This window comes from Eufriesea mexicana, unplaced genomic scaffold (assembly GCF_001483705.2).
Source record: "Eufriesea mexicana isolate 0111107269 unplaced genomic scaffold, ASM148370v2 scaffold4786, whole genome shotgun sequence".
Lineage (NCBI taxonomy): Eukaryota > Metazoa > Arthropoda > Insecta > Hymenoptera > Apidae > Eufriesea > Eufriesea mexicana.
In genome coordinates this window covers 241,881-262,286 of record NW_016912807.1, presented here as the reverse complement: position 1 = coordinate 262,286, position 20,406 = coordinate 241,881, and the positions used below count along the sequence as shown (strand labels likewise).

The following is a 20,406-nucleotide window of genomic DNA, read 5'->3' as shown; positions in this document are numbered from 1 at the left end:
TCCCCCCCCCCCCACTCTCTTTCACTTCACCTTTCTCCGATTTCGAGGGGTGCTTTTGATTTTCACCATTCTCGATGCTCGCGCCGCTGATCGATCACGCATCGTCGATGGTATCCTCGTTACCCTAACCACACGGTTTAAGCATCGACCGTGTGTACTCGTTGGTCGGTTGGTTACGGCCAAAGAGACCGAAAGCGAATCACGAAGCGTGGATCGATCCGCTCGCGATACATCCATCTTTTCCCTTTCAGTTTTTTGCCCTTTCTATTTTCCAACCGGCGTGTTTATCCGTCACGGGTCGTAGGAAGGCATTCTTTTAATAGCGTATTCTGTGTACCGTGAAGCGCGAAGAAATCGATCGCCTTTTGGATCGATCATGCTCCAACTCGCGCGCTTCCACGCCAAACCAGACGTGTATCTCACCCTGGTTTGCCTCTTGAGTTTCGTTCGAGAGTTGGGCTGCTCTCTTGGCTAATCGACGACCAAAGTTTCTCGCGTCTGACTAGCTCATGTGTCTTCTTCTTTTTTTTTCTCTCTCTCTCTCTCTCTCTCTCTTTTTTTTCAGCTTTTTTCTTTCTACTTCTCTTTCTCTCTCCACCTACGTCGTACTACACTTGTCATGAAAACTTGTTTAGAATCATACACGCAACTCCCTGCTCGGTGAACTATTTTGCAACGAGAAGTAGCGGTAGATTTGCTTTTTAATACGAGTTAGAATACATATAGCGGAAGTATCGAACGAGACAGTGCGAATTCGCGGTTGACGATGAAAAGCGACAGCCAACTACCACTGTACAGTCGTACTATACAAAATACTACTACTAGTACTATTACTATATTACCGTTACTACGATTACTAGTATTACACTGCCAACACCTACTAATACCGTCGAACATTATTAACTTTTCTTTACAATCGGTCAGCTGCAAAAGTATTGGGAAGTAGCCAGTAGCGGGATGGTATTCTTAGCAGAGATATGGTATCGTTGAAGGTGAAGAAGAAAAGAGAATATTCATCTGTACCGTTTGTTCCGTGTAACGAGAATTTCCTTAGACTTTTGCACGAGTGACACTGTCCACTAATTACTTACTAAAACGACAAAGACACTGACTATCACAAACATTAATTGCTGGTGCTGCTATTGCTGCTGCTGCTGTCAGTACACGAATATTCGATATCCAAAAAAAAAAGAAAGAAAAACGCTATTGTCGAATCAAATTTTGTACAGAGCATCATGCGCGGGATCAAGTTGACTCGTTTATAACGCCCTGTTTTGTTTCTTCGTCCCTTTGTGTGTCTACGATTTTTCTCCTTCTCGCCCTTCTTCGGCCTAAGTATTTACTAACGACAACCCTTTCTTCGTGCTTCTCTCTCTGTCTCTCTTTCTCCCTCTATTTTTTATCTGTCTCCTTTCTTTCCCTCATTTTCTCTTTACGTCTTTACCTACCCCTCTTTCTCGACAGCCTTCTCTCTCTATTTCTGTCTCTACTTCTCTATACACAGCAATAAAGTACTCGAAGCGTAGACGTGTATCTCGTGTGTATATGTATGCATCTCGATTAGACGCATACGTATGTATTTTGTCAGTCTCTCTCTCTCTCTCTCTCTCTTTTTCTTACCTTTCACAAGTACACACGTTCTTTCTTGGATTGTGTATCTTTTTTTACTTCGTAGCCAAAACACGAAGCTTCTAGCTGTGTCGCTTATCAGTCAACGTGTAATACGTACATACTGTTTATATATCTATTCATATTACGAATATGCGTACCGGATCTATAGATAACGTTTATATACATATATCACGTACGTGTATGTATATAAACCTGTGTAACTCATTTTTCTTTAGTGTACGATAACCCAGACAAGTACTTAATGACTCGTAAACGTCTTAGCGGTAGATGTTTGTCTCTCTCTATTTTTTTCTTTCTCTCTGTCCCGATTTTTATTTTCCTCTCTCTCTCTCTCTCTCTCTCTCTCTCTCTCTCTCTCTCTCTCGTTCTTTCTCTCTATATCTCTCTTTCTTCCCCGTTCTCTTTCTCTCTCACTGTCTCTCTGTCTGTATATATATATGTATGTATATACTTCACACGTACACCTGTTTGTATGTATGTACATATATGTATACACGTACGTATATACTTCTATCTTTTTACCTTTGATTTTTAACCCTTCTGCATCAAACGTACTTTTTGTCGACCGTCGTCTTACCAAGTAGGTATTATACTGCCCTCCGCTTTTTATCTGCGAGATTACCGATGCTGTCGTGTACATATTATTATTATTGTTATTATAATTAGTATTATTATTATTATTATTTTTATTATTATCATTATTTCTAATATTCGCTGTTATCATTTTCACCGTTACTAGTGTTATTATTATTACGATTATAGAAATTATTATTATTATTATTATTATTATTATTATTATCATCGCCGCTATTATCATTTCCGTTGTTTTTACCACTATTATCGTTATTATCATTGCCATTATTATTGTAGTAGTTACTGTTATTATTCTTACGATTATTATTATTATCGTTGTTATATACCGCGCGTATATACAAGCGACTGTGCGATCATAGTTGATATTGATTCGAAACGGAAAGAAAGTAGCGCGCGATTCGTGTATGCTTTACGCTGATCGACAGAGAAGCAACGACGAAGGGAAAAGCAGAAGAGAAAAAAGAAAAAAAAAAAAAAAAATGAAAGGAAAAGCGACGAGACCCCCGAAACATTTTGTCACCCCCACCCCCTCTCGTTGTCTTTCGTTGTAATTTTGTACCGCCAGCCTGGTATTTATACCACGTAGATTTCTGATTTACTTATTACGTATGTAGGTCTATGTTTACCGTTTCATCTTCGAAGCTGCCAAAGATCAGTATACACGTATATCGTTCCTTGCGAATCACCTTACATTATACTTAGCAATGCAATGCGCATGGTGCAAGCAGACGTGTCACGTCGATGTCGCCGTGTGGAGGTTGAAATTCATGTAAATTTTTAGCTAGTAACTCGCTCCAATTATTACGCTCTAATTAGCCACGATCTCATCGTCATCTCATCGTACGTTTTCTTTCGCGCCATCGACTCCTTTTATCTTTTCGTCGTTATTATTGTATTACTCATACGTTACATTCTGATTTACCCATCGCGTTCAAGGTGTCTGTCCATGCGAAATTATTTCCACCATGTCAGAGGGAAGCGTTTCACATGATCATTTCCACGGACGTACATCTTGAGCGGAATTTCTTTCTTTCGTAGATAAAATATGGAGTTTTTATTTTTATTACAACCTGGCACGTTTTGTCACACGACTCGGATTACGTCGAATTCCGAACCGAATTCAACGAACCTGAAACTCCATGAACGAATAAACTTTAGATCTCTCGAAAGATGACAGAACGCGTGCTGTCCATGTGGCAAGACGTGCCCGCGGTTTGCTTGTTTGTCTCTGACTTAATTTCGCAGTTGTTCACGCGCATCACTGAACGATCTTTCATTTCCGTTAACGTGTGGGCCCTTCGACCCTGTCGTAGAGCGTGGACGTCGCAGCGAACACTCTGACGATGTTAGACCATCAAGGCGGTAAGCAGTTCCCTCAGCAATAAACAAACAGAAATCAAAAATGAATATCGAAAAATAAAGTAAATTCTTTCTCGAAGAATGAATCGAGAATATTCGAAATAAAATAGAAAAAAAAAAAAAAAAAAAAAAAAAAAAAAAAAAAACAAAACAGAAAGGCGAGAGCAAAGTGACGAAAAATGAAAAGAAACAGGACATGAAAAAAAAAAAAAGGAAAAAAGAAATACAAAGTACGGACGAACAAAGTTTTTCAATTCACTCGAATGGTTAGACGAAATTTTTTTTTTTTTCTCATTTCGAAAAGAACAGTAGAGAGAAAAAAGAAAAAAGAAACCTGATTTTTTGTCGTACACTTTTCACGGTTTGACGGGGCTAGTTGGTTCGAAATAGGGCACACTTTGACACGATTTTGCGCGTAGCATTCGGTGTTGTTCGTGTCGTATCGAAGTTAACGAATCGCGATTACAAATTCTGCCGATAAAATGGATTATTCGATTTTCCCGCGCGCGCGAGTTCTTTCGCAGTGGAACGACACTTGAACCGATTCGAGTTGCGTGAAAAATCAATCGAGTTAATTGAATCGACTCACGGTTCCGAGACTCAATTCGACCCTCGACTTACTTGAGAAGGAAGAAAGCTAAGAAAAAGTGGAAAAGAATAAAGGGTTTGAGCTTTGCTTCACATTTTTGGGAAGGATTAACGATGGATTAACGAAAAATGGACCAAGGACTGATTAACAGCACGACTACATGTACCGACTATAGATGTATATTTCTGCCTGCCTATTCGGGAACTGATCGCGCGTTTATCTCTGGTTCTGATCTCTTTTTCTGTCCTATAGCTAAAACAACCTTCTAATTCTGTATCTTACAGCGCCACGGTACTCTGAGTGCCTATACTGGAAACGAAGCGTGTCTTTTCTTCCTTTAATCTGCTTCTACGCCTTTGTCTGCTCCTATTTAACATTCGACTTCTCGCATCATCGCCACCGCGCCACTCGCCCTTAATTCGATTCGGTTCATCGATTAAATCCATTTTGTTCTCCCCCATCCGTTCATCCCCTCACTTACTACTTTATCGTAGACTCGATTATCCAGCTCCTTGACGAGACTTCAAGCCACCCTCCGTGATAACAGAAATATATTAGAGCGTGTAACCAAGTTCTGCCGCTAGTACTGCTGTAGTAATTTTTAACTGGCTAATTTCTTTTGCTCTTGGAAATTTCACAGATCGACGTGTAAATCAATAAATCCCCAATGTATCCAATAACAGAGTTCTTCGATCCCCGGGAAGCGTTGGATTTACCAACCGCTCGACGATCCACGATCCTACCGAAGATCGTTATCCTGTCGCTTCTGCGCTTCGAATCCGAATCCGAATTCGAATGATCGTTGAAAAGATCACCGAGATTCGTCGTTCTTTCTCCTCCGAGAGTTTCTATTTCCTGGGACTGGCTCTTTCGCTTCGGATGGTTCGTTCGTTGTAATCCGAGAAGCAGAGAAGCGACTAGAGGACGATGTCTGTTTCGCGTTAGACGAACGCTCCTCAGCCTGGCTGGAGCAGATTGTACATCGGAGAGCATTTGTCGCGTGATTTTCTCGATACATCCGACACGTTGTTCCGGTGTCGTCTCGCAGTTGGTAAATCCAACTGCGCATTGATTCTATTCGCTGTCACGTATAAAAGAATATCCCAGTCCTCCAGCAGCCTGACCCGCAATAGAATTAATAATCAGGATAAAATATCGTCGTACGCGCCCTCTCGCTCCTCCGATCGGTAAATCGTCATTGGGATGACGGACGAAAGAGTGCATAGGTGCTATCCACGATGAATCCGACTTCCTCGGCCAGAGAGAAAGTCGAGGGAAATGCGCAGAGTGAGAAGGAATGGGAAGAAAAAGGACAGGGACGGAAAAGTGGAGTGGAGAGAAGAGAAGACGGGGAACAATGAACACTGCCAGGTGTGGCCGTGTGTTACCTAGCCAGACACAGAGACAGAGAGGGTGGTCGGAGGGCTGTGAATTAGTAGTTCGATCAACCTGTTAACTCGCTGTTTGCCCGTCCTTTTTTCTCTAGAGGGTCTCTCTGGGTAAAGAGGGTTCGTGGACACAGGGCGGTCCGATTCCTCGTTGGTTAGCGTCCGAAGTAAAGAAGTTGAAAAGGGACACTCGCTTGCCTGTTGGACCCGTTGTGGTTCCAGCAACGGTGTCAGACGCGACTAGAAAAATGTTCTCGTGGAGCGAAGCGAGGGAGCGTTTCGACGGTGCTTCCTGTACCTCACGTTTAACACGCCGCTGATTGGTCGGTTGCCTGTTTAGAGCCACGTGGTCGGGATGAAAACCCTCGTAATGCTGGACGAGCAAGGCGGTAAGCCATTTCAATCTAGACATACAAACATTAAACTTACGTAAAAACGTCTCTTACAAAGAAAAAAAGAAAAAAAAAAAAAAAAGAAACTAATTTATCTGGTCTCGACTGACACAAAAGCAACGATCGACGACCAATTCTATATGTATTCTATTATATGTTCTCCATACGTTCTCCACCCGCCGTAAAAAAAAAAAAAAAAAAAAAAAAAAAAGAAACTAATTTATCTGGTCTCGACTGACACAAAAGCAACGATCGACGACCAATTCTATATGTATTCTATTATATGTTCTCCATACGTTCTCCACCCGCCGATGTATATAATATTTATATATAGTTATTATATGTGTATAGTTATTATATATAGATATTATATATGTATGCATACGACACTAATTGCGTGCAATATCGTCCAGACACTGTGCAACCCCTGTATGTCGAAATTAACTTTCGATCGAACGGTCGATTACTAACCAAAAAGCACCAAAAGACTACAGATTCGTTCTTTCGACATCTCTTCACATTCCTTCAACGTTCAGATCGTTTACGTTCGAGTAATCATCAGTTACTTTACTCCCCCTTGATCTTACGTTTCTCTTCCCTCCAATATTGCATCTTGTTTAAATGCCTTGATCTCTATCACCCTTACCCGGCCATATTTCCCTTCTCTTGCATTCTCGATTCTCTCCTCGATTCTTCCTCGCTCTTGTCTCTCTTCGATCATCGCTCTGCTCTCTTCCACTGCCACCTCTCGTCCTGTGTTTCTCTCTTTTCTCTCAAACTTCCTCTGCCTCTCTGTCTCTCTCTCTCTCTGTCTCTCTGTCTTTCTCTCTTTCTCTCTCTCTCTCTCTCTCTCTCTATCTCTCTCTATCTCTGTATCTCGTTTATTCTCTTTTTCTCTCTGCGTCCTATCGTTCTCCCCGCCTGCTTCCTCCTACTCTTAACTCCGCTTCCTTCCGTGAACGTAATCTCACGAAGGCGAACGAACAAAAACAGAGAAATACAGAAACAAAACAAGTAGACGAACAAACAAACAAAAAAGAAAAAAGAAAAAAAAAAGAAAACAAACAAACCGAAAACAGGAGAAAAAAAAAAAGAAAAAAGATCCAAAAAAGAATACAGATGTAATCGGGTCGCACGACACGCGCTCCACGTTTAAACGCATCCCTCCGGTACTTCCGGCACGGTGTAAGTCAAACCTATTGCAATCTACTACTATATTTGTTGACCGGCACATTTGCATCAGCGCGTTACTCTACGTAAATATATTTGGTTCAATTCGTACCCAGTACCCTTAGAATCCACCGTACACCCCAGTACATACAGAATTACTCACCCGATCTTAGGATCTTAGGATACCCTTAGTAGGGAGACTCTTTGCTTAGCTGTTGCACTTTCGTTGCACTCGTTTTTTTCTTTCCCGAGGATCCTTCGTCGAGAGACAGATTAATCTGCTAACATGACTAAATGTACCAGTTGTCCGATCGAATTTCACCATATTTTATTTATGTTTTCTTTCTTGAACATAGAGCTTTGTAACGTAGTTAGAACTACATGACGATTATTAAACTAGTAAATGTCCATATGGCGAATCTCTCGATGAACCCTCGTAGAGTATTATAAAACCACTGATCGCCATTTGGGATGAGAGAATAGAGCCTCATACGTGTCGCTATCTGTTTCGCGATTTTTTGAAAGACAACTCAGTACAGTTGATGGAATTAATCGTTCGAGAACGCTCTATTCTCTGATAACGCGAAAAATGACGATTCATTTCAATTTTTGAGAATAAAGTATCTAATCCTCGAAAGAGAATGGGACAGCGTGTTCCTTTGTTCTTGTTTTCCTTTATTCTCGAGTATTCGGTTTCTTAGCAAATGAATTTTTCTTTGGTTACTTACGAGCGAGGCGTAGAGTACAGCGACGCGTGGGATTTATTTTCGCGTTGGCTGTCTGTTCTCTTTCGAGATGACACGTTGGTAATGCTACAAGGAGGATTATAACGTTGTTTTCTCGTACGATGAAATAGAACAACTGGACAGAATCGAGGAGGGTATGGACCAAATCAACGCCGACATGCGCGAGGCCGAGAAAAATCTCACCGGAATGGAAAAGTGCTGCGGTCTCTGCGTTCTTCCATGCAACAAGTAGGGCTGTCCCGAATCGCTTTACCCTTCTTAACCTTTCAAATCGAATCTTTCATTTTGCAGCGCACTCTCTAACCGAGCAATTTTATCCTCGATCTTAACGTTTCGCTTCAAACTCGATTTCCGAAAGCAAATGTAAATTTTCGTAGCCTCCTGTGAAACTGAAATTTCTTTCCGCTCTTTGTAAACTCGTAACCGGTTACTTCAAAGTTCTAGAGACGAGAGAAACGTTTGAAGCAAAATCTCAGAAATATTTCTTTCCTCGGTATGCGTACGTGTGTCTTTTTTTTCCAGTCGTGTCTCGCGTTCAGGATTTGCTAACGAAACGTTGTGCATTCGTACAGGGGTGCCAGCTTCAAGGAAGACGAAGGCACGTGGAAAGGAAACGATGACGGTAAGGTGGTTAACAACCAGCCCCAACGGGTGATGGACGATCGCAACGGGCTTGGGCCCCAGGGCGGCTACATCGCCAAGATCACGAACGATGCTCGTGAGACAGAGATGGAAGAGAATATGGGCCAGGTGAACACGATGATCGGTAATCTGAGAAACATGGCGATCGACATGGGCAGCGAGCTGGATAACCAGAACCGGCAAATCGACAGGATTAATCGCAAGGTGAGGAAACGATTCGCGTGTCCTCGATCCACTCGGATCGACGAGTCAGACTTGAGTTCAGAAGAGTCACCGAATCGGCAACCTTCAGACTTTTCTCTCTCCGTTTCGTTTCTACCTGTTTGCGTACTTCTGATTAACCGTTCGAGTCCCAGAGGGGTTTTGAAAAAACACTGTCGAAGAATCCCAAGCAGCGTGCCAACGTTTCTTCTATTTTATGTCGAGAAGACCCAAGCATACCAATGAAATACAAAATGTTTTATTTTGTAATGTATTACTGCACTATTATTATAGTATTGTACCTATTGTAAAATGTATTATTCGCATTAACCCATTTGCATCATGGCTCTACTTAAGGTGCCGTGTTGAGGCATCAGCGACGTTCAATTGACGACTAGCCCGTATCACCGCGCGCCTATCAGCACCTCTACTCATAATGGCAGTTAAAAGGATTTTCACGACAAAAGTAAAACTTGTTAAGAATATAACGAACCGATGTAGACGAGATGCTCGCAAAAGCGATCAAACGTGATCTGTGGCATATGAAGAATATTCAGCAACTGGTAATGGAAAAAGTCAGCTCGCGGATTATTCCGCGCTCGGTGATAGACGACAGTCGTAGCTCGCGGAATATTCCGCGCTTGGATGCAAATGGGTTAAAAGAAGGAGCTGTGTGATGTACTTGCGTCAGTGACTTCGACAGTCGATGACGCACCATCTGCTGTCGAGAACGCTCGAAATAGACTGGGTTTTCTCGACATGAAATCTGAACAGCGCGATCGCGCCGCTTGGGACTCGAACGGTTAACATGCCAGTGATCTCCTTGGCTCACCAACGAGATCGTTTGTCGCGGATTCGTGAGAGGAACGAGCAAGGTCTGAGGTAGTTGAACGAGTTGTTAATTGAAATGATGATTACAAATACGTACGATTAGCTCCGCTATATTTTTTCTTTCCACGGAGCATGCGTGGATTATTTATCTCACGATGCACGCGCTCAGAGCGATGCACAACACGTTCGTTGTCGCTTTCGCTTTCTTACATGCCCTTCGATTTGCCTCACCGTCCATGTTTCCCTTCGTTCCTGGCGCGGTCCCAAAAGTCGACTCACGTGTCCCCGGGAATTCCGTTTCGTCCTCTCGCGTCCTATAACGATCTCTTGCTACACCTTCTTTCGCTCTTGATCGGATCACGAACGAGAAAACTGGCGCACGGTGGATTAAGATAAAAGATAACGCGAATGGAACTCGCGTGAAATTGTTGCGCGTAAAGACTCGAAGATTCGGCTTGGTCCCGCGTGAATGTTAATGGTTCCTTCGATGGTTGTCCGATAACGAGACTTCTGGCCGCCGACGATGGGCAACGTGTCGTACCGAGTATACGTCCCTCTTGGTAGAAGTTTCTGTCTCCTCTTACCTGCACCTTACCTCCTCGTACATGCACCTCTCTTCCTCGAGTCATTCCTCAACTTAGAGTCGACCTCAGAGTCGAGATTATCTCTCTCTTTTCAGGAGAACGCATTCGACAGAACGTTCTCTCTATTTCTATATATATATATATAAATATATACACATTATTTTTTGTATTGGCACGGAAATTCTATTTAACGAAGACGAAACGATCGCCCGCACCATTGGCAAGCAATAGAAACGGGATACACGTATGCCCGTTGTTCAGAGAGTAATTAAAAAACGATTGTTTCGTTTTCGCGTTAGCATGCGTACGCACGTGCACCGCACGACTAGCCGCCCCTTTAATTAACCCCTTCTCGTCATCGCACCACCAACGTCATCCCTCTTTCTGCCACCCTCACGGGCTGTCTCCTGTGTTCGGCCATATTGCAATCACGAATTTGAAAAAGAAAGCAACGGAAAAAAAGGAAAAAAAAAGAGAAAAAGAAAAGTTCGATAGAACACGCCGAGGAAAGTGGATGAAAAGAAAGCAAGAAAAAAAGAAACAGATGGAAAATAACTGCACCTAATATATAGCTATCGGTCGATCCTGACCGTGTCTCACACGCTTTGTTGCCCCTTTTTCTGTCTTTCTCTATTTTTGTCTTTTCTTTCTCTGTTTCTTCTTGCCTTACGTTCGATTGAAGATTCTCTATCTTGTGCCACCTTTGACCAAATCCAAACTATGATAATCCGCAGGGCGAGTCAAACGAAACGAGGATAGCCGTGGCGAATCAGCGTGCGCACGCTCTACTCAAGTAAAATGCGTCTCTCTGCCCACGTACCCGTCTCCTCCGAGCCCCAAATAGTCAAAAAAAAAAAAAAAAAAAAAAAATATATATATACATATATATATATATACACACACGTATATATATATCAGCTCCAAAATATTGTACGCTCACACGCCCACGACCCCTTCTTCTTCTGCCTTCTCGTCGTCGGTCGGACACCGCCAACCCGTCAACCCAACTCGTGTCTCCAACTCGATCCACCTGTTTGTGCTACAACGAAATCATCGAGCCTTCCGGTTACATCGATTTATATATTACGTCTGTCTTATGTCTCGTGTACTTAGTGCAATCTCCCTTTATATAACGTCGTTCAGTTTTGTATCCCCTGTAAATCGCGTCATCTTTTTTGCCGTTGTCGTCGTGCCCAGTTCGTTTCTACTTTACGGGTAATTATACGTATATATATATATATATATAGTTATATACATACACGTTATCTATACATAACACGAACGACGTTGATATTAACATTTAACCTTTCGCAATCTTATTTGTCGGATGAAACCCCTGAGGATCGTCGCCGCGCTCGTCGTTGTCGCAAACGACCGTGTACGAGTTCTGTTTCTTCCTTCGCGTTCCCTTCGATTCGATTAAATATTCAATATGCCTCTCCCTCTCGCGTTTCATCGGGGAATCGTTTTTTTCGGTATCGTTTGAATAATTCCATCGATTCGCCGATCCGGGGCAAAATTTAAACGGCAGAGGAGCGAAAGTGCTCGAGAACGAAGTAGAACGAGTCAACGACGACGACGACGACGACGACGACGACGACGACGAACCCGAGCGAGAATAGAGCCGCAGAATAATCGAAGTTAACGAGGTCGACAATAACATGATCTTGATACACGCTTGAGTTTGGGTTACGATCTTTCGTTTGTTTGTTTTTTTGGCACGCAGGGCGAATCGAACGAGACGAGGATAAAGGTGGCCAACGAGCGAGCCCATCAGCTACTCAAGTAAGGCCACTCTCGACCACCTGCACCCCGTCGGCCACCAACAGCACCAAATACTACCCATCACCACAATCACAACCACCACCACCACAACTACACTACTATCGACAACAACAACAACAATAACAATAACAACTACAACACCAGTGTCTACAATTAAGCCAGGACTATCAGATACAGACACACAGTCGGTTACTCGGTTACTCTCAGTTACTCGTGCTCGTGTAGTTTATTTATTACGATTTACTTGTACCTCGAATCATAGTAAACACTTAGTAGAGACGAGTTGACGAATAGGCGATCGAGAAAAACAAGAAAAGAAACGAATGGCACGGTTCTATACGTTCTTTTTCCGTCCTCCGTTCGAATAGTATCGTTTTTTCGTTCTTTTTAATTTTAGTTAGCGAATATTAGCAGTTAGTAGTCGCGTATGTTGTAGGAAACGCCTAGAGAGAGAACCATTCTCATCGGCTTTCGTACACTTTTGCTCGCAGTTAGTTAATCTACCGTTGCTCCTTCGACGCCGTCAAAGAGTTATTGCGTTCTGGGAAATAAATTGTACCGTTATATATTGTTGTACGTTTTATTTTCAACGAACGTGCAAAGTAAATTCTATTTCAATATATCGCTTGTACTGTCTTCTGTTACTACTACCATCCAAGTAGCTCGATACTTTAGCGACTGTATACGTTCCTTTCGCCACACTTTCGTTTACTCGTTTTGCATTCGTTTCGCAATTCAGCTAATACCATCGTGTGGTCCTTCCACGAACCTACTCGGGCGTACCTACGAACATCATCTTTAACCCTTAAGAGGGCAAATTTTCATCTCTAACTTTAGAATATCTAAGACAGAAAATTAGAAAAAGAGAAACAAAGAGTTAGTTTATTTACGATTAATATTTACACGTAACGAAGATGCCGACGCGAGACAGCGTCGCCAAGTCAATTCAGTGATCCGGTAGAGTTTTTTAAAAGACGAGCGCAGACGTTTACGCTAAAGTATAAAAAAAAGGAAAAAAAAAGAAAAAAAAGAAAATAATAACGAAGAGAAATAGAGAACAAACGTTAAAATAAAAAAAAAAAGAGCAAGAATTTTTTCGTCTTAATTGCACGTTTATCCAAGTTCTTCCTCTCGTGATATAGCGTTTACACTTTTAACGATTTATCTAAAATGTTTCTAAAATAAGAAGAGTATTACCGAAAAAAAAAGAAAGGAGAAAAGATGAAAAAAATGTAAGAGGGAATAAAAACTAGAAATCCTTTAGCTGAAACGAAACGCGTCGAGTATCGTGCGCCTGTTTAAGGGTTAAAGATTACCCACAGTTTACGAGAACAGAAGCATATACACTGGAGATGACAACGTCAGTTGTGTACAGGAGCGCGCACACGCTGTAGTTCTTTGCATCGTTATACACACACGCGTGCACGTGCGCGAATCGGGACGATATTATTTACATACACTATTTACGAAAATCGTAATTTCTTTACTTTTTAAACCAGATGATGGAAGAGATGCGAGAAAGAGAGAGCGAGCGAGAGAGAGAGAGAGTAGTGTAGATCGCACAGCGTGTGGGAGTGCACACGTGAACGATACATACGCACAGCGAGCCCCCCTAGGTAATACATACCATGTAATTTGTTATCACGATTAGCGTTACGACCAAAAATATCCGTGTACAGTAGATCGATACGTAGGTAGACACCAGAGGCGTGTGTGTGTGTATGCCGGAGCACACGCGCGTGTCCCGCGGTAATTCGAAGCAGCTAGTAGGTCGTAGCGAGCGTGCTAGCCGAGGAGCAGCCTCGAGATATATCTGTATGTACGAGATACCATGTTCGAAGACACGAACGTATATCAAATGGATCGAGGGAGTTTGCCGTTAAGTGGCAAATAATATTAGGTTCCTCCCGAAACGGTCGAGTTATCCGCTTATCTTTTTCTCGATACGTACCACGTTTCATGTAAGAACATCGTGCGATCAACGAATATCTCGCTTCCTGAGAGAACTCGAGAAACCGGAAGGGATCACGACGAGAACGGGACAAGATTAAAGCGGAGGAGGAGGACGTTTAGCGCGGCAGCGAGTCGAGGACTACGGAGAAGAAAGGAGAGGAAAGAGGATGCTCCGTTGTTTCTCCTGGTATGTAAAGGAGGAGAATGAGAGCAATGGGTGGAGAAGGTAGAAGAGAGGAAGAGAAAAGGAAAGACGGAGACACGAAAGTGGGAGAAGATTTGATAATCAAAGCAACGAAGAGGACGTACTCGCGAGGAAGCTTGGAAGAAAGGGTGAGGGGGAAGGAACGAGATGGGAGAATGCGCGAAACGGAATGGGAAAGCGCGAGAATAGGGAAGAAAGGAAGAAAGGCGTCAACTGTATAGATAGAATTTTGTTCATCGTTTTATCTGTCGACTCACCATAGAGCGTAGATCGATTCCGTTTCTTGCGGTCCCGCGCACGCTCAACGCGCCGGGGTTGTCACTGTAAGGTTTAACTCCAAAATGAGAAGAATTGCAAGATTAGTAATACGCAGCAAATAGCGAACGAAGATGCAGCAAAGGGCAGACGAAGATTGTACATTATTGTATTTACACGAAGCGAAGTACCTCTACTTTGTATTGTACGAGAGCGAGAGAAAGAACGAACGATTGTAAATCCATCGCACGTCGTGTCACCACGGTGCCGAGGTATTCCCTCAGTTCGGTTTATGTTTCGTGGTCTTCGAGTACCCACGTCGTAGATATTTGTCTCTTACCTCCGACCACCATCTTCTTTTTATACGTATTCGCTTTTTGCACGCAATCCGTCTGTAATCGATCTTTAGTCGATTTTCCGTTTCTCTTCACTCGAAACCGCAACACGCAAACGCGAGGAAGTAGCGAATTGTAACGAAAAGAGAAATAGAAATGACGTGGTTACGGATCAGACCCACCAGTACCGCAGACACGGGATGTTTCTCGATGCAGCTGTCAGCCTTAACAGTATTCGCATCTTTACACTTACCTCTTTAGCTTTAAGGAGAACGCATAGAGACAGAGAGCAAAGATACTGTCAGCGCTGACGTTGGACCCCCCGCCCCCCTCAGTAGTATCAAAATTAGTCTGTAGCAAAAAGAGAACGAGCGAGAGAGCGAGCGAGAGAGAGAGAGAGAGAGAGAGAGAGAGAGAGAGAGAGAGAGAGAGAGAGAGAGAGTGAGCAGATTTTGACGCGCAGATCTTTTTACGTAGACCGCGATCAGTGAGCAAGATACGTGTGTACCGTATTTAGTATATCGTCAATAAGCATGGTGATTTCGATACACGTACTTCGTACTCTTCATGTAAACTTTTTTCTGAATTTAACAAATTAATCATATATATATATATATATCGATATTGTATAAATATTGTAAAGGGTACCGCCTTCGAGCCGTGCGCCGTGTTAAGAATCGAGCACAAGGAAGAAAGGAAATATATTACGCGTAGCTCCTTTCGATTTCGCTTGTTCGTTTGCTTTTTTTCATTGAGATAACAATGAAACCGTGAGAAAGAGAGAGAGAGAGAGAGAGAGAGGATCGATGGATCGAAAAATCCTTGGACGCTTCGCCGGACGAACGTACCAGGAGGAACAAAAGAGAGAGAGAGAGAGAGAGAGAGTGAGAGAAAAGAAACTTGATGAACGAGGGAACAGAGCAAATGAATGAATGAGAGAGAGAGAGAAAGAAAGACACACACAGAGAGCAAATGCGTGACACTGGTGACGATGATGATTCTGATTATTACTCGAGATCGTTAGGCCTATCGTAATTATTTACTTTGACAGAGGAGAGATATACAGAAAATTATAAATAGGTATAAATATATATATAAAGATTATATATATATGATACGAACATATACATGCATATATGTATGGAACGAGCGCGGTGAGCCCCCTTCTTATGTAGACCTTTAAAGAGGAAAAGAAGAACAAAGAAAGGGAGGAAGAGCGAAAGGGAGAGAGAGAAAGAGAGCGTGAGAGAAAATTGGATGCAAGAGGAGGCTACCTTATTCGCGAGCGGATAATGTTGTTATATTATCATAAATATTATATATATATATATATTATACAATACGAAATCGAGCAATATTGTGTTGTTACTTCGTCGTTAACATTTATCACCGCCTATTCGAAGAATTATGTACCTATTTTACAAAGTAATCCCTCGTATTTGAACGAGTAACTCATATCGAACCTATTATGGGTCTATGTGGTACGCGTACTTTTAAATACTTATTCACACAATTGTATAGAACACGCAGATTTAAGTAGATAGATGCGTAGTTAGAGGAAATAGAGGAAGTAGCTGCAGAGAAGGGAAACGGTTCACGGTGTGAATGAGAGATCGAGTGAACGAGAAGACATATGATAGGCTGAATAATTGAACAGCAGCTTCCCTGAAGCGGGAAACTGCACGAACAGCGACCACAGCAAACAAAAATTGAAAGGGGAGAGACGAAAGCTCGTGAAAAATCGCTCGCGATCCGTTCGGAGATCCGCTGTTAAAGTATTGTTCTGTTTTGGTTGATATATTCTAAAGTTTACGCGATTGCGCGCTGTTTTTCTCGAGTTAGCACGGTGTAAAAGAGAAAAGAGAAAGAAAAATGGAAGACTTTATCTTTCGACTGTCCCCTGACGACAAGTTATCGCGGTGTAGCGCGTATTGTAATGCGAGACGATGAGAACTGCGTGTATCGACGTCTAACGTTTGCAATAACAGAGTAAGAGCGCGATGATTAACACAAATTGGGACCACCGTGCAAAAGTGCAAGGTGCCGAGACGAAAACGACCACGGCGAACGGGTTCCAAGCGCGACGTCGTCGATCCTTTTGTTCTTTGACTTCGACGGACGTCGACCTGCTCGTCCGCCGGTCGCTTTCCGATCCTTTGAAGCGAAAAACAATGAAACGAGCAATCGCGAATATTCAGTAGAGTAAATACGAAGCCTGACGAAGAAGTAGAACAAACGACAAACAAAAACAAAGTATAAAGAAACACAAAGATGGTAAGAGACAGAGAGGAGGTAGGCGAACATTGTAAAGTATTTGGTAAACAGACAAATGATGAAAAATCAGCTTCTCTCTTTTTAGTACCGATATATTGTCGCTAGATGTATTACAGAGATGTAAGAAGTATTCTTCGGCAGTACCATTATAACAAATGCCTGTGTATTTTACTTCTCGGTAAATAAACCATCAAGTATTGTACGAGTGCGTTTCTTCGCGTTTCTTCACCCTGGATTCTCTTCGACGACACCTCTGCTACCAGGTACCATTCCCTACTCTCTAGTTACTCTACTTATATTTACATTTTTACATCCGCTCATATGTCACATTTTTCCTTAAAGATTACTACGGAAACGTTTTACAGAGGATTGCCTGGAGGCCGAATCACCGAGGCTGGACGGATTTAGAAACCGGAGTAGATCGATCCCAAGACACGTAATCTCCTCTCGAACAGTCCCTATACCGTGAGAACGCGGTTCCCACGCGAGATTTTCCTCGAGCCGAGGTACAAAGCTTTCGAGTATCCTCGCGAGTCTTCACGAGAGATCCGCGAGAAGAGCTTGAGCTTCGCTGAACAGGACGATTGCAGATGCTGCATTGTCGTACCTCTCGTGGCAACGTCTTTGTTCCACGATTTCTCACTGAATTTCTAGTCCATGGACTCAACGGAGGCGAGGGTGGAAGAGGAGGAGCAGGAGCAGGAGGAGGAGGTGGAGGAAGGGGAATAGAAGGTGGAAGATCAGATGGAAGATGAAGAACAGACGACGAGATTGGACGCGTTTGAGATACTGATCGATTATGCTTCTCGAAGTCTGCCAGTAAGCGATAAGAAGGTGGAACGTTGTTGCATCGGATCCTCGCTAGGATGTTGCTCCGTTTGCTGTCCAGGTTCTTCTGAATTTTGGGAGTACAGAAGTTCCTCGACTCCCTTTGAGCTCGCACAGCCTCTCTCCTTGCTAGAGTGTGTTGAAGAGTACCACGAAATCTGTCGTAAACGTCCGTTGAGCTGAGCTTTGAGCGAATCCTCTTATCCGAGTAATTAGACGTTAAATTGCTGCGAGAATAGTCTGCTCCTCCACGCTCTCTGTGCTGGGTACCCCTATCGTTACGTTCCCAAAGGTTGCCAAACTTTTCCAACACCTTTAAGCGTCTGCCAGAGTTCTGATTCGGGATTACGTTCGGGTTAAATAGACGGTCGACGTTTGCTTCCACTCTGGAAGATTCCGAAGGCACGATGTCCTTAAGAAACTGGTCTCCTTCGCTTTCCATGTCAAGGGTCACTACGAACGGGGGTGGCGGTGGCGGAGGTGGAGGTGGCAGATTTGTCGTGGACGAATTGGTTGGTAACAACGAGAAAACTGATAAGCGATCTTTCTTCACGGCACCCTCGGACCTTGTTACGCAGTTCGAAAGCAGACCTTTTTCCTCCTCTGGCGTTTCCTCTTCATCGTCGACGTTCTCCTCGATCCGACGAGCACTTCTATTCTTCCCTCGCGAGTTACTTGAAAAGAAAGTAGGTCTAATAACAGGTAGGCTTTTCGATTTCGCGGAGATCTTCGAGCGAATCTTCGTTAAAACTTTTATATTACTCTTCCGGTTCTGACGACGCTGCGTACTTATTTCCTCACTGTCCAAACTTTTCGAGAACAAACGGGACAACTTTCGTCTCGATCGTTTCCTCTGCGGATGCAGTTGCTCGCTCTTCTCGTTTACACCAAAGTCTCTCGGCTTGAAGAATATCCAGACACGATAACGACTCTTTTGCGGTCCTATGCACAGTTCGTTGCTGTAGGCAGTTTGCAGTAATCGAGACATAAACGACAGGATCACCTAAAAGCGAAAGATCAAAGTTTGTAAAAATGTCCCAAGCAATGTCCAACTTTATTCTTCGTTATACGTACCTGGTACAGGGATAGGAGAGCAAGGTACCCTGCCAAGAACGTTCTGATAACTTCTCCCCGCTCTATGATCCTCGACCTGCAACCTCTGGTAGCGATGGTCAGATACTTTGGATTGTAATTGTACACTGCACTGGGACTCAGAATGTCGTGATGGACGCAAGGTTTAGGGATGTCATTGGAGCAACAGGAAAAGGGTACATCTACAGGCGCAGTGGTTTCTTCCTCTCGCTCTTCTACCACCGATCTTTATCACAGAATTAAGGAACGAGATATTGAAGCAGGTTGATCACAAGCTTACCAAAGACTGCAATGCCTATCGTTGACAGAAAGGACAGAAAACCGTAAAAACGCAATTGGTTCGATTATACCCACTGCTCTTCCAGTCGAGGACCGTTCTCCACGTCCTCCGGCCCCTGTATCGAGAGCTTCAGCCAAGGAACTCGAAACCAATCTTCGTAACTATCATCCCCGCAACACTCGAGTTCCGTCTGAACAGCGTCCACCCTAGCCTTCGCGGTGACATCGCTGCCATACTTCTCGATAGCCTCCATCAAGCCGTCACGACTTTTCTGCTGAAATCCGCTTAAGAGAATCAAATAAGTCGCGTTCAAGACTGCCACCAAGAAGCCTGATAGCAGACAGGCAACCACGTGGAAGAACAGAAGACGATTAACGTCGTGAGGATCCAAGCTATCGTCAACTTCGCGCTGATCCTCTAGGTTGCTCCTGGCTGGTTCTAGCTTCAGGCACAGCCAGCACTTTACTCCCAGGATGTAGGCAGGGGAACAGCACACCACAGCCGAGACTATCACCGCGGTCCATACGTGACCGTCACCTGCTCGTCATGATCTGCACGTTAACCCATTCAAATAGACGACACGCGTCACGCGAATTTGAAAAGATTCGTATGATCACCGTGGAAAATGAAGAACGTTCTTAGTCGTTCGTAGCGATTTCATTTCTGCTCGAACCTATCATTCGTATCAAAGATCATTGGCAATTTTTTGGTCGAATAAAGTACCACGTGACAAAGCATACCTAATGGTACCTTAATCCCAGCAGAGAAAGAGTTTTACGTTTAAAGTATACCGAATGTCGAACACCCAATATGGCGGATACTCGAAAAATTCTTCAGAGGCACCCACGTCCTCGTGATCCTCGCATTAACGATCTCTGATTCGAACAATAGCTAATTCGGTAGGTAGACAGAAATACCTACCGACCTACCTACCGGGGATGATGCATCGTCGTCTCGACGTGTGGTGAAATTGGAATAAAATTCGGTTTCGGAATCGCGTTTGAAAAGATCCCTATGGATATTTCTCGGGACGCAGCGGATTAGGATTAAAGGTAGCATTGGGCGACCGTCATCCATCATCTTAAATCGCTTTCGAGCGTGAACTAACCTGGAGTGACGAGGTTCAGGTAATCACCGAAGCCTCTTTCGAATCGTACGGCCCATAAAATAGCTAAGGCGAGGGCCAGCAGGCCGGCCAGATTCATGGAGAAAACGGTAAAGTAGAGTGCTTTCACGGAGGACCAGCTGTAAACGGCATTTACCAGGCCCAT

General features: G+C 43.4%; 2 protein-coding genes across 7 annotated transcripts in view; one reads left to right on the top strand and one right to left on the bottom strand.

Moving 5' to 3' along the window:
- The window catches only part of Snap25 (Synaptosomal-associated protein 25kDa), a 27,235-nt gene extending 13,868 nt beyond the window's left edge, over positions 1 to 13,367 (top strand). For 4 of the 6 annotated variants that reach the window (XM_017905892.1, XM_017905893.1, XM_017905889.1 and 1 more), the window contains 4 exons: positions 3,540 to 3,588; positions 7,981 to 8,098; positions 8,443 to 8,716; positions 11,855 to 13,367. In XM_017905892.1, the coding sequence (XP_017761381.1) occupies positions 3,540 to 3,588; positions 7,981 to 8,098; positions 8,443 to 8,716; positions 11,855 to 11,917 (504 nt within the window). In that variant the 3' untranslated portion in view covers positions 11,918 to 13,367. Of the gene's footprint in view, positions 1 to 3,539; positions 3,589 to 5,902; positions 5,952 to 7,980; positions 8,099 to 8,442; positions 8,717 to 11,854 lie in introns of all 6 variants that reach the window. The other 2 variants (XM_017905891.1, XM_017905890.1) reach the window with 2 other exon arrangements.
- LOC108551621 (uncharacterized) lies at positions 11,967 to 20,406 on the bottom strand. Its single transcript, XM_017905849.1, has 5 exons — positions 20,244 to 20,406; positions 19,210 to 19,672; positions 18,838 to 19,081; positions 17,543 to 18,766; positions 11,967 to 12,008 (listed from the first exon to the last, which is right to left on the bottom strand). Exons 1-5 carry the CDS (start codon positions 20,404 to 20,406, stop codon positions 11,967 to 11,969), a joined length of 2,136 nt encoding a protein of 711 aa, XP_017761338.1.

Bases quoted from the DNA above. Each gene is read 5' to 3' on its own strand.
- LOC108551621 (XM_017905849.1), bottom strand. From the start codon at position 20,406: ATGGGCCTGGTAAATGCCGTTTACAGCTGGTCCTCCGTGAAAGCACTC. The intron at 19,673-20,243 runs GTTAGTTCACGC...CATGACGAGCAG, and splicing joins CCTGAACCTCGTCACTCCAG to GTGACGGTCACGTATGGACC. The intron at 19,082-19,209 runs GTGGGTATAATC...TCTGTGATAAAG, and splicing joins GGTCCTCGACTGGAAGAGCA to ATCGGTGGTAGAAGAGCGAG.